This window comes from Saccopteryx leptura, chromosome 6 (genome assembly GCF_036850995.1).
Source record: "Saccopteryx leptura isolate mSacLep1 chromosome 6, mSacLep1_pri_phased_curated, whole genome shotgun sequence".
Lineage (NCBI taxonomy): Eukaryota > Metazoa > Chordata > Mammalia > Chiroptera > Emballonuridae > Saccopteryx > Saccopteryx leptura.
In genome coordinates, this window is record NC_089508.1 from 25,662,335 (window position 1) to 25,674,490 (window position 12,156).

The 12,156-nt window shown below is 45.3% G+C and overlaps 1 protein-coding gene across 11 annotated transcripts in view; it reads right to left on the bottom strand.

The window, feature by feature from the left end:
* TTLL5 (tubulin tyrosine ligase like 5) overlaps positions 1–12,156 on the bottom strand; it is a 313,529-nt gene that overhangs the window by 48,744 nt on the left and 252,629 nt on the right. For 9 of the 11 annotated variants that reach the window (XM_066341426.1, XM_066341431.1, XM_066341430.1 and 6 more), the window contains 2 exons: positions 6,764–6,837; positions 2,144–2,266 (listed from right to left, as the gene is read on the bottom strand). The exons of 1 other annotated variant lie outside the window; for it this stretch is intronic. In XM_066341426.1, coding sequence (XP_066197523.1) covers positions 2,145–2,266; positions 6,764–6,837 — 196 coding nt within the window. In that variant the 3' untranslated portion in view covers position 2,144. The remainder of the gene's footprint in view (positions 1–2,143; positions 2,267–6,763; positions 6,838–12,156) is intronic. One more of the 11 variants, XM_066341432.1, reaches the window with a different exon arrangement.

Consider the following 12,156-nt stretch of genomic DNA (forward strand, 5'->3'; position numbering starts at 1 on the left):
AGGAATTAGCTAGCCCTGAGAGGGGCAGTCTCCCTGGGTCTGTAAGGTTCCCCCAAATGCCAAAGGATGAAGAATACAGAAAATAACATTGTCCTCATGATGTACAGATGCCAAACAATACAGAATCTAAGAAGACACAGAACACTGTATGAATTAAAATATGACACTCGCCAGGGGCAGATTAGGGGGTCTTAGACAGGCTTTAGTCCCAGTATCCTTCAGTGCAGCTCCTTCCATTCTTTGATGAGGACCACCGATGTTTACTTACCTTACATAACAAGCTGCAAACAAACTTGGAATCCTCTCCTTTAACCTGACTGCCTCCCTGAACACATCTATAAAGAGGTTTAAGGCTCATTACAGCTGGAGATGACTTTCATTCGGAACTGAGGTTGCAGGGACCTCTGCCCAAGCAGTGATGCAGTCTAAAACGCAATGCACTTACACAGGAAGAAAGCATGCACTCAGCTGATGGGCTGTGGACTACGGGGTTCTGCCTCCCCGTTCCCCTGCTCAAGGACAGGCAGCCCACTGCCAGTTGCCAGACTCCTGGGTCTGCTGCTGGAGCCTCCCGGCAGTTATGCTGTGCCCTGGGAGGCTGGACTCTGAGGCCCTCTGACCCATTCTGTCTTCTGAGTCCACACACACTTGGCATGTGCTCTCGGCCCTTCCGCTAATTACAAAGGCCGGCATCACCAGCCCTAGTGTACATACATAGCTCAGGCTCGGGGGCTGTGTCTGTCACAGGGATGAGTGTTGAAGGCGAGGCTCTTTTCCAAGGCTTCTTTGCTGATGATCCTATTTTGCCATGTCAGGCTCCGGGTGGATTGTAAGGGATATTAACGAAATAGGTTCAAGGAAAGTGATATTACAATTGTGGCAGGTCCAAGTCTCACAGTCCTGGAAATGGATGGACATTAGTACTTCTTGGCAGCCCCTCGGTTTGGTTTGGAGCTTGATGTCACATTCATTTTTCTGGCTGCCAGTCTCCTTAAGGAAATACTGAACTTCTCGTGTTAGTTTTCTATATTTTATTAGTTGTTCATCATTGAACAGGCTGCTCAGTACCGGCATTAACGGACCCTTGGCTAAGTATTACCACGAGAGCCTGGCTGTTTTCAGTTTCTCGGGTACATTCTGGTAGAAGAGCAAGCCATGGATTTGGTGTTCCCTTCTCTCCTCTCATTCCGTTTTGGAAAGAGTTTAGATGAGTTGGGGAAAGATATTTGAAGTTTTCTGATCCAATGTAAATGAATCCTGTGGTGGGTAAATAATTTTCCTCCCTCTTTTGCTCTCCTGGGGTATTTTGATGAATAATGCTTCTCAAATAGGCTTATAAATATTCCTCTAGAGGTAAGAAGAGTATGAAACTCATAGCAGGTGTGCCATTAATGCTTTAGAGTGTTGTAGGGTAAAGAGGAAAGGAATCATCAAAACCTTGCGGTACTCCTAGCATTTTCTGGAACGTTTTGAACAAAATATTTAGGGCAGCGCTGTGAAGTGTGGATACAGCCTCACAGGATCACGTCAGGCTGGTCCTTCTGTGTAGAAGGGTTTTTTGGATGGGTAGTAGAATGGGCTTTTATAGTTTGTTTTGCTGCCAATTATGGCATATATTTATCTTAACTCAGTAAAAAGCATAATTAATTGATTTCACCAGAAATTTTAAATTGTTAAAAGTTTTTTTAATTGTTCCCTTTTGTGTCCCATTTTCTGAAAGTCCAATTCCTAACTACCCAACTCTACTCTTAAAGATTTCACTAATAATCACTTTCTACAGAAGCAACTGCAATTTGACTTCAAATATTATGCTTTTCAGTTTATTCTGTTACATTTTACCTGTAACTCAATTATGGCTTTAGTGTTATTCTTTGGCCTTGAAGTCCCCACATTTTGAAACAAAAGCCTGTGATAGCAAGGGAATTTATTACTGCCATAGCGCCACCTACTGGTAGGCCACTACAGAAGCAAGATAGTTGTAGCTTAACTGACCCACAGTTTTATTAGTCCTGAATTTTGGTTTTATAAAATCTCAATTTCCTTGCCATTTTGAGAAAGTATCAACTTCTCTTGATTGCTATTGAGTCTCTTGCTGCAGCATAAAATCAGCAAGTTAGAATAAAATATATGTTTTAACTGTTACCTTAAATTGGCCCTGACTTCACCGACTTTGATTTTCTCTGTCCTACAATTGTAGCAATGTCTCCAGCTTGTGTGGGCAAGGGTTTGGATCTGGCGAAAATAACTTGGGGAGCTTCCAAATATTCTGAAAAATGTAAAAAACAAAAAAAAATCCCTACTTAACACTTTATTTGGTCTTGGCTAAAAGGACAAGAGGTCAAACCTAAAACTAGGTTTTAGGGCATCACCGTCCTCCCAGCTGCTGCCACCCCACTTCCTACCAAACGCCAATCCATGCTCTCTTTCTGGCTCTCCAAAAGCGTCAGAGTGGGCAACCTAGCCACATCCTTATCCTTCTGGCTCTGGGAAGAGAAGAACTTTTGGGGAGCAATAAAGGATAAAATACAGTAGGGTGACCCTGGCTAGTTGGCTCAGTGGTAGAGCGTTGGCCTGGAGTGCAGAAGTCCTGGGTTCAATTCCTAGCCAGGGCACACAGGAGAGGCGCCCATCTGCTTCTCCACCCCTCCCCCTCTCCTTCCTCTCTGTCTCTCTCTTCCCCTCCCGCAGCCAAGGCTCCATTGGAGCAAAGTTGGCCTGTGCACTGAGGATGGCTCCATGGCCTCTGCCTCAGGCGCTAGAATGGCTCTGGTTGCAACAGCACAACGCCCCAGATGGGCAGAGCATCGCCCCCTGGTGGGCATGCTGGGTGGATCCCGGTCAGGCACATGCAGGAGTCTATCTGACTGCCTCCCTGTTTCCAACTTCAGAAAAATACCAAAAAAAAAAAAAAAAAAAAAAGATAGTAGGGTGAACATCTCAAGAGCTTTATTTATTTTTATTTTTAATCTATTATACTCTAGAGATCCACCCAGGATCTCCAACAACTATAGAAGGCATGGTAAAAAAATAACCTAATGGTGAAAATATCTCACTCCACTGATAGCTGCCAGGCAGGTTCTTTCACTTGGAAGCGATTTCTAGATCCTTAGGGTTTAGCCTGACCTGTGGAGGCGCAGTGGATGGAGTGTGACCGGTCAGGACACGTACGAGAAGTGATCAATGAACAACTAAAGTGAAGCAACTACAAGCTGATGCTCCTCTCTCTCTCTCTTAAAATCAATAAATAATAATTTAAAAATTGATCCTCAACTTTTAAATTATTATTTAAATTAGGGTGTAAGCTCCACTGGGTTTACTTACTACTAAAATCAGTTCCTTGTCGTCTCACTGAGAGACAATGAAGTGGGCAGGCAGTCACCCTGATGTGCTGACACACATCCCCCTGCAAAGTGCACAGAGCACAAGTGCATTCTGCTGGGGCCTGAAGTAACAAACATTTAACAAGGACATGGATTCTCACTTCTTGTAAATGGAACCCATCACTGCTTTTCAAAAGGTGGTAAGGTTTCTTCCAACTACAGACCATTAAGAGCTTTAAAAAAAGGGCAAGGGGGGGGGGTAGAGACTGGCTCCAGGACAGGAGAGACAGTGACAGGCACTAAGGGCAGCAGCAAGGGCAGCTGGTGTGCCTTCAGCCCCCCACAATAATGGCAGTTTACACTATCAAATCAGCACGAGAGAAATGCCAGTTCTCTATCTGCCTCTCTGCTATTTCAGTTCACCATTGCCACTTTAGAACTCAAGAAGAACACCATGGTTACAAAGAAGGAAGGCCCATGACTATGGCCTTGAGCCAAAGGCCTTCGCTACTGCTTCCCTCTCAAGTTTCCCCATTTGCTGACTCTATCCCTTCCCTTCCACAGCCTGAGAATATAGAATTCACAGTCTGAGGTAAGGAAGTCAAGGAAGAATACCATTCATGCAGCATCCCAGGCAATCTGCTAGGAGCTTTTCCCATTCACTCTGCATTAGAAGTCCTAATAAAAATGTCATTACGTTACCATCAGCGCAAAAGGACCGAGTCTTTTTCAACAGTGTTCTGAGATAAACTACTACCTCATTCAGGCTTCCTGAGAACAAAGTCACACAGCTTTACGGCCTGGCTGGCCAGACATGGGGAGGGTCAGGGGACCAGGAACCAGACTTTTTCTATACCCATGGACTCATTCGTAACCATGTTTAATGAACTGAGTTAACTGGACCAGACAGGAGTTAAACACCTTTCAAAGCAGTTTAGCGGCTCCTGCATAGGCACAGACTTCCCAACTCTGAGAGATGTGCGGACTTTTTGACTTACTAGGCTTAAAGAAAAATGTTTCTCATAACAGCCTAACCTCCTGTTTGTAGGACACCTTTCTCAACCCCTTTTAAGTCTACGCCTGAGAGAGACAAACACACGACTTGCCGTTGAAACAAGGAAGTGTCAGGTAGCCATTTACTAGCTGTATAAATAACTCTAACAGGGTTAGTTACTACTAGCAGACTGCTAAGGTACAATGTTTACTGGGAAATGTGGAAAATGCCCAAACCTATTATAGCAGGTACATCCATGTTTCTTTAAGGATCAGGGACATCAGACAAGTCATAGAACAGAAACAAACTCGAGGGACTGTAGGGTCCAAGAGTCATTAGGTGACATGAGCAGCAAACAGCAGGCTACCTGAGCAGGTGAGAAGAAAGTGCTTATCTGAAGTAAAAAAGGGGGAAAGGTAGACAGTAGAATCCCGGGAGAAGTAGAACTTCTCTTTGCTCTGTGTGGTTTTATGCTAATACCACATTCAGTACGAATACTACAAAATCTTCTAAGCAACTTCAAGTATGTAAATATATATTATTCAGGATCAAGATGATGAAAATTTGAACCCTATCCCCGGGCCCTCAAATTTCCAACCTACTCAGCCAGAGTGCATGCAAAGAATTCAATTCAGTGCTGAATTCATCAATGGAATAGGCCAATCAACTAGGCTGAGTTCCTAGATCTCCTAGGCTTTGGAAACCTCTCCAGCTTCAGCAAATCTGAAGACCCGAAGGGGCTCTAACTAGATAGCTGTATCTAATGGATATCCCTCCAACTAGATCGTGAGTCTCTTGCCCACCCACTTCTCAGTCCTCAACCGTTCCAGGTACAAATTTTAATTCCTTAAAAATTATTACCATGTTCTGGTAATTCTTCATTGGGGGGGGGGGGGGCAAGTTGATATTCACCAAATATTTCTTGAATTCCGTTTCTAAGGTTTTAAGTGCAGAATAGAATCTTTATCCTTTTATATTATTACCTTACCCGGGTGTAGTTATAGAACCTTTCTCCATATATTGCATCATTTAATCCCCATAGGAAGCCCATGAAATATATGCAATTAGCCCCATGATACAGTCAAAGAAACCAGGCTTCTCAGAGATCCTGCAATCATTTAAGGGTGTATTATGTCAAACCACCATCCCTCCCCCCGCACACGTTCTTTGATGGCTCCCTACTGCCCACGCGGTGCATACACTGGCTCTGATGCTTGCCTTCTCTCTGGCCAGTCCCTGCCCGCGCCCTGGCCTCCAGCCTCTCTGACACACAAGGGCTTCCGGAACAGAGCCTTTGCACGCCGTCCCCTTTTCCTAGACCTCCCTCCGCTCCCTGCCTCCCCTCTCCTGGCTGACTTGTTCATACTCAACCTCAGCTTCAGACGTTTCTTCCTCTGAGAGGCCCTCCCAATCCCTAGAGAGCCTGGGCCTGGGTGCTTGGGTTCAGACACAGCCCCATTTATTTATTAGCTGTGGAGTTTTAGTCACGCTTCATAATCTGTATGTGCCTTTGTTTCTTCTGCCATAAAATGGGAACACAAGTCCTACATCACGTGTGTTTCTTGTGAACAAATGAGTTATTACATGCAAAGCAATCAGAAGTGTGTCTGACACATGGCCAATGCTCATCCAGGCTTGTCATTGTTATTCTGCTGTCCTCAGCACCTGGTGTCACCGACCTTGGACCATGTCCCCTGTTGACTTTTCTCTCACCTGAGCCTGTAAGTTCTCTGACAGCAGGGACTGTCGTGTTCACCCTGTATGCACACCTCGGTGCCCAGAATGTTATTTTTTCCAGAGTAGGTGATCAATAGTAAATATCTGTGTGGAATTCAGGCGATTTTCTTCCAATGTTATTGTTATGTATTAGTGTACTTTTATGAATTATTACTCAAAGAAAACTCTCTGTAGACCAAGGCTGCCCAACTTATATGTAGGTCGCTACTTCAGAGGCTTTAGGCCTTCAGCACCTACCTGGCAGGGGACCGTGACACGAGCAAGACAGGTCTCAGATGAAAGACCAGAGCTTTGACTTTCTCCTCTATGCCCCTCAACTTTCTGAGCCTCAGTTTCCTCACCTGGGGTGGAGGACATGATGACCCAACTTACAGGGCTGCTGTGAAGACTAGTGAGAGACACTACATGTGGAAATACTATCTAAACAGTGAAACGCCAATCAAATACAGATATTTTTTACTTAATGCTACAAATCTGATAGGACCCCACCAGACTGGGATATTTCATCCATCCCAAACCATCCAGAAAACTATTGAATCCTAAGCTGTCAACATCACGTTATAGAAGAATGTAACAAACATGCTCACTTGTTAATGCATCAAGAGCCTGAAGGCCTGGGTCTCCGTTCTCTGGACTAGAGCTCTCTACAGAGGCAGAAGAGAGAATGTGCCATCCCCTCTCCCCGGGCAGGACAGCTGCTATGCCCACTCACCTGAGGGGCTGGTGACGGGCACACATGCTGCCGAGCTAAGGAGTCCGTTCAGCTGCCCTTCCGTGGCGGACCCTCTGAAACACAAGCAGCTTGGTTAGACGTGGAGACGGGAAGGTAAGGTCAAGTACAGGCCCTCAAAGGCTTTGCTTTTTGCTCCTGTGTTCCCTCTCATGGGGCTCATTCTCTGGCTTCTTTCAAGACTTGGCTGAAATGTCATCTTACAAGAGAGGGCTTCCATGACCAACCTATCCCCTTCTTCTGAAATAGTTTTTAATGTGTTGTCCTTCTCTCCCCGCTGGAATGCAACCTCCAGAAAGCTCGGGCTTTGATCACTGCTGTGTCTCCAGGGCCCAGAACAGCGCCTGGCACCTAAGAAGCACTCGGTAAATGTGAGGTTTGGAATGGACAAGCTAAGTTCCTGGTACTCACTTGCATGAGACATAAGTAAAGACATTCAAAAATAGGAAAAAAAAGCTTCATGTAGAGCAGTGGCTCCCAATGCAGGGTGAGGAGGGTCAGATTTTGCCGCCTGACCCCACCCCTGCATAAGGGACATTGGGCAATGCTGAGACATTTGTGGTTCTCACTACTCTGGGATCTACTGGCACCTAACGGGTAGAGGCCAGAAATGGTACTAAATATCTCCTACAGGGCCCTCGAAAATGCCTTCAAACAAAGAACAATCAAGCCCCAGATAGCAATGGTGCCGAGGTTGAGAAACCATTGTGTAGACGCACCTCCCCTCATGCCAACTCTGACAAGAGACAAGGCAGGGTACACTGGATCCCCCAGCCACGTCTGGGAAATCCTATGACCAGCTCGGGGCCCTACAGACCATTTCAGGTCTCCCTGCAATTCTTTCATTGCATTTATTAAACTCATGAAATTGTATAACTGGCTGCATAACATATTCTCCTTGTTAGAATGTAAACTCCATAAACAGAGAGACTGTATCAGTTTCAAACAGTTATGTCCACATTGCATTAGGCATTTAATACATATATTTACACACACACACACTCATTACCTCCATAAATATACTTACCTGTTGGGTCCACTACCTTGATTTCAGTTGATATGCAGAAAGTTTACATGGGAGAGTGAAGTTTTCACATGCCCAGTTCTTTATTTGTTCACCAACATCCAACCCAACTCTTAGTACCCCTCTCCCAACACCAATTTTCCATTCATCCATTCACACAGAAAATATTTATTAAGCGTTCTTGTGCTTGGTACTGGTGAAGAGGCAGACGTTAAGCAAACACAGAAGATAGAAGCTGTGCGCTAAATGTTAAGGGAAGAAAGCACAGGGGCTGCGAGGGGATGGAAGAGGAGAACCGGACTCCGATGGCAGGAGGGTGGTCAAGGAGGAGCTGTCTGAGGGATCAGGTTTCAGCAGTCGTGCAGTCATGAGGCGGCAGCATTAGCCAAGAGTAGAGCTTGTCACGGAGAAGCAGCTTATATAAAGATCCTGAGGCAGCAAGGGGCTCAGAATGTCCCAGGAGCCTTTCAAGACCAGCGAGGAAAGGCGGTAGTCAAGCACTGTTTGGCACACTTGCTAACCAAACACCTTCCTGGCCTCTCAGTTGGAGCTTTTGGTCCAGCGACTTGGGAATAGGGCCTGAGAACCTGGGCTTTTCATAGCTCCCTGGAGAAGTCAGGGAAACACTGGCTCGTGGGTCAAAAGGAAGGTGGCATGAGTACCAGCTGGAGAGCCCGGCAGAGGCTTAGGTCCCAGGTGGTCCCTACACTGCTGGTGGAGGCTTGTCGCTTGAGAACACACCCCATCAGGGGCGCAAGGATCACGGTCTTCTACCCCACCCCCTCGCACCCCCACTGCGGTTTGTCCATCCCCCACCCTTCTGCCTTCATTCTGAGGGTGCCACAGAGGCGAGAAAGAACGGGCTTCCTCCTGTCCCAGAGTTTCACCCTTGGCTACCTACCTCTGGAAGGCTTCTGCCTTTTTCTAGCTCCCTATCGACCCCACTCCCGTCAAACATCCAAAATATCCACAGCTGATATTTGCTCTTCTAGGGCCAAGTGAAAAAAGAAAAGCTCTGAAAGGTCTAGGATGAACTCTTCTTTTACAGATGTGAAAAGCCCTTAGGGCCATTCACCTGTGTAAGGAACAGTCAAGTAGATAGATAGATAGATAGATAGATAGATAGATAGATAGATAGACAGACAGATAGAAGAGGCCATGCAGGGCTGGTCTCAGTCTCACAGGGAAAGCAGGCAAAATTTGGGGTCAGCAGAAGAAACAAAGGCCACACACAAGGAGATTCAGAGTTAGACCTAGCAAGTTCTGGGTCCCCGAACTCTGAGCTTCTCCCTCCCCTCTCTGGAACTGCCGCCCTCCATCCTCCCAGGCTTTCTCCTGTTTCTCCAGCAAAATCTCCTGAGCCTGGGGCCCTCTGTACCCAGCTCCACTCCCTCCTCCCTCCTCGCCCCTCCCTCCACGCTCATCACGGGCCTGGGGAGCCACCACTGATTCACTCGAACATTTCTAACCACTCTACTGTTTCTAGTGTAGGGTCTCCCTTCCATAGCCATGCAAGAGGAAATTCTGAGTGAATTTTTCCATGAAAACATGGTACACAAAAATGGTTTGGGTCTATGTTTTTACTGCTCTAGGCACATTATGGGTAAATATGCTTTTGTTGTGATAACATCATTTCCTTAGGAAAATGCATTTCAACTTCTGAACAACCCACTCCTAAACGAGAACTTTCGAATACAGCTTGTCCGATGCCTGCATGTGACTGTGCGCTCGCTGGTCCGCTCCTGCGAGGGTTCTTTGCTGCTTTCCTGCGAACACTTGTGTTTTTGGGAAATAGATATAGGAAGGTATGCATGTGTTTCCTTGGTTGTCTCTAAGTCAGTTGCTATGTTTTAACATCACAATAAAAGGACCTACCTCATGGAGTTGTTGAGGATTAAATGAGATGGTGGATGAAAAGCACATCTTAGGACAATATCTGGTATTGTATTAAGGGCTAAGTAAAAATAATGACTAGTACTGCTATTTTTACTTAGGCATATAGACAATATTTGCATTCACTGTAAGTTTACCACACAGAGAAAAATTAAATTGGATGACTCAGTGACTCTCACTCTGTGGACTATTAATGCTGAACTGTAGGAGAATGACCACAAGATATTCAGAATCCAAACGTGAACAGCAATTTGTTATTAATGCCTAAAGGTAATGAACTGGCAACATGTAGAAATCTCAGTCAAAATTATTCTTAAAATTCCTTAGGAAGAAAGGACTTGGTTGAGATTGACAAACCATCTTCTAATAAATGTAACACATTTTTCTTGTTTGCCAGCAACAGAACGAATCACTGCTTCTTCAGCTGTGCACCCAATGAAGTCACTGGCTTGCAGCAAGGCGCCATGTTGTGTAACCTGTCTCTGAGCATGAGAAGAACACGAGTGGGCTGCTCTCCCTGTGAGAGAGGCTCATGGCAACGCGGCTGCCTGGAGGAACAACGCATCGCCCCGAGTGGACCAGCAAGTGGAATCTGCCATTTAATTGAAACCATACTTTTTTTTCTCTCTGAAGAGCCGAACGTGCCGTTAAATGTGTGTGAGCCGCAGCGCCGCCTGCTGTTCTCTGACCTCCGCACTTTCGGAATATGAACAGGAGGCTAATGATGGTCTCTGAAAACCCGGAGTTACCGAAGTTTGAGAGTTTTATGGTGAGAAATACTGAAAACAGGAAAGTTGCCATTAACTTTAGATCAGACAGATCCCATCTGCGAGCCCGAGATATGCCTCTCTGGTTCTGTAAGTGTTCCTGAATGGCTCTTCTTGGAAATGGTACGGGTTCTAGGAGGAGAAGTGTTGGATGCAGTCAGAGGCTGAGAGTTAGAGGTTCAGTATAGTCCAGCTGTGGTACGGGCTGAGCTCATCTACAGAGGAGCTTGAACTATCTGTCTGATTGTCCAAAGATGCTGAAGGGCAGGCTTCCTGATTAACGGAGGCACTTAGAAACCAAGATAAAAAATGTGGCCAGGCATAGTAGCAAGAGAGAATCAGACTTCCATTAATAGCAAAACCCCCTTTTCAATTAAGGCAGGTCTTTCTCTTGGGATTTGTGTTTAGCTAGTACCTGAAGCTTTCCTTAAGTATTAAATGTACATTTCTTAACCTAGAAGTCGGTGTTCTTGCTCCATTCCTATCTACTCCTCTTGCCTTCCTACTTTTCTGAACTGCAAGGAAAAGCCAGGCATGGGCATCGTTCCTACTCTGAGCAAGGGGGAACAGCTCTCCCGGGCTTTTCAAACGCATCATTCAATGATGCATTACAAACAAATCATCTCTCTATACGCTGAACTGTTGCCTGCATTTATCATTCTGAAAGATTTCTTTTAGTGCAAGGGTCACGATCAAATGGCTGCCTACGAATTCCACTCACATCAAGCCCAGACCACACCGTACACCCAGCCTGTAGAACAAGCCGCCAGTCTAGGAGAGGTATAGTGAGTAAAATCCCCACGACCCATCTCACCGGTGTCTCGTGAACCTTTAGTTCCTTTATTTGTGGTTTCCTCTGTTCTCCTCCCACCCCATTATTATGATCAGTGGAAACTTTTCTGAAAGTGATATTCTTTCTTTAAGATCTGTTTTGTTCATTACTTCACAAGGTTGACAGTGGTCTGGTGCTGTATTGTTTCTCTTCGGGTTCTTTTCAAGGCGTCCCACATCTCTGACACAGGGGTACTGGTTTTCTATTTCAATGGTTTAGTAGAGGTTTATCTTGGATTCGGGCCACCACATCAAGGATGACCTTTCTGTAGAAGGAAAGACCCACAAAAGGAAAATACTCAAGGTTTTACAGGAAGAGCAGAACTAGAAATGCTGATCTCGCCAGGGCTGTGGCCAACAGACACGATGGCATTCATGAAGGTCCTGATAAGAAACATCCCCAAACTACATCATTTTTTATAAAATATTGGTAACAACCAACCTCTTTCAATTCCCAAAAGAAAGAAGAAATCCCAAGACACAAGTTAGGTTCAAGAACTAAGTTCCGAAAAAAGAACACAGGCTTTTCTTAGCAAACATTTGCTCGCAGACTGAATATCTCACAACTTTCCGTACAACACACCTACGTGCACACAGGTGTCTATGTGCCTCCTCCTTTACCTATCAGTCCAGGGGTTAGCAATACATTCCACAAATAGAACCTGATATGCTAATACTTAGCAAATAACAACGAGGACATTGTTAATTTGGGTCTGGTTACAAAACCAATTCAAACAGTGAAGTCAACTTCTGTGGACTAGTGGTGCATAGGATTCCATTTTATAAATATACTACACATCACCTAATCCACTCTATTTGTCATTACGTTTCTTTTTATTCCTAAAATTATTTGTGAGCCT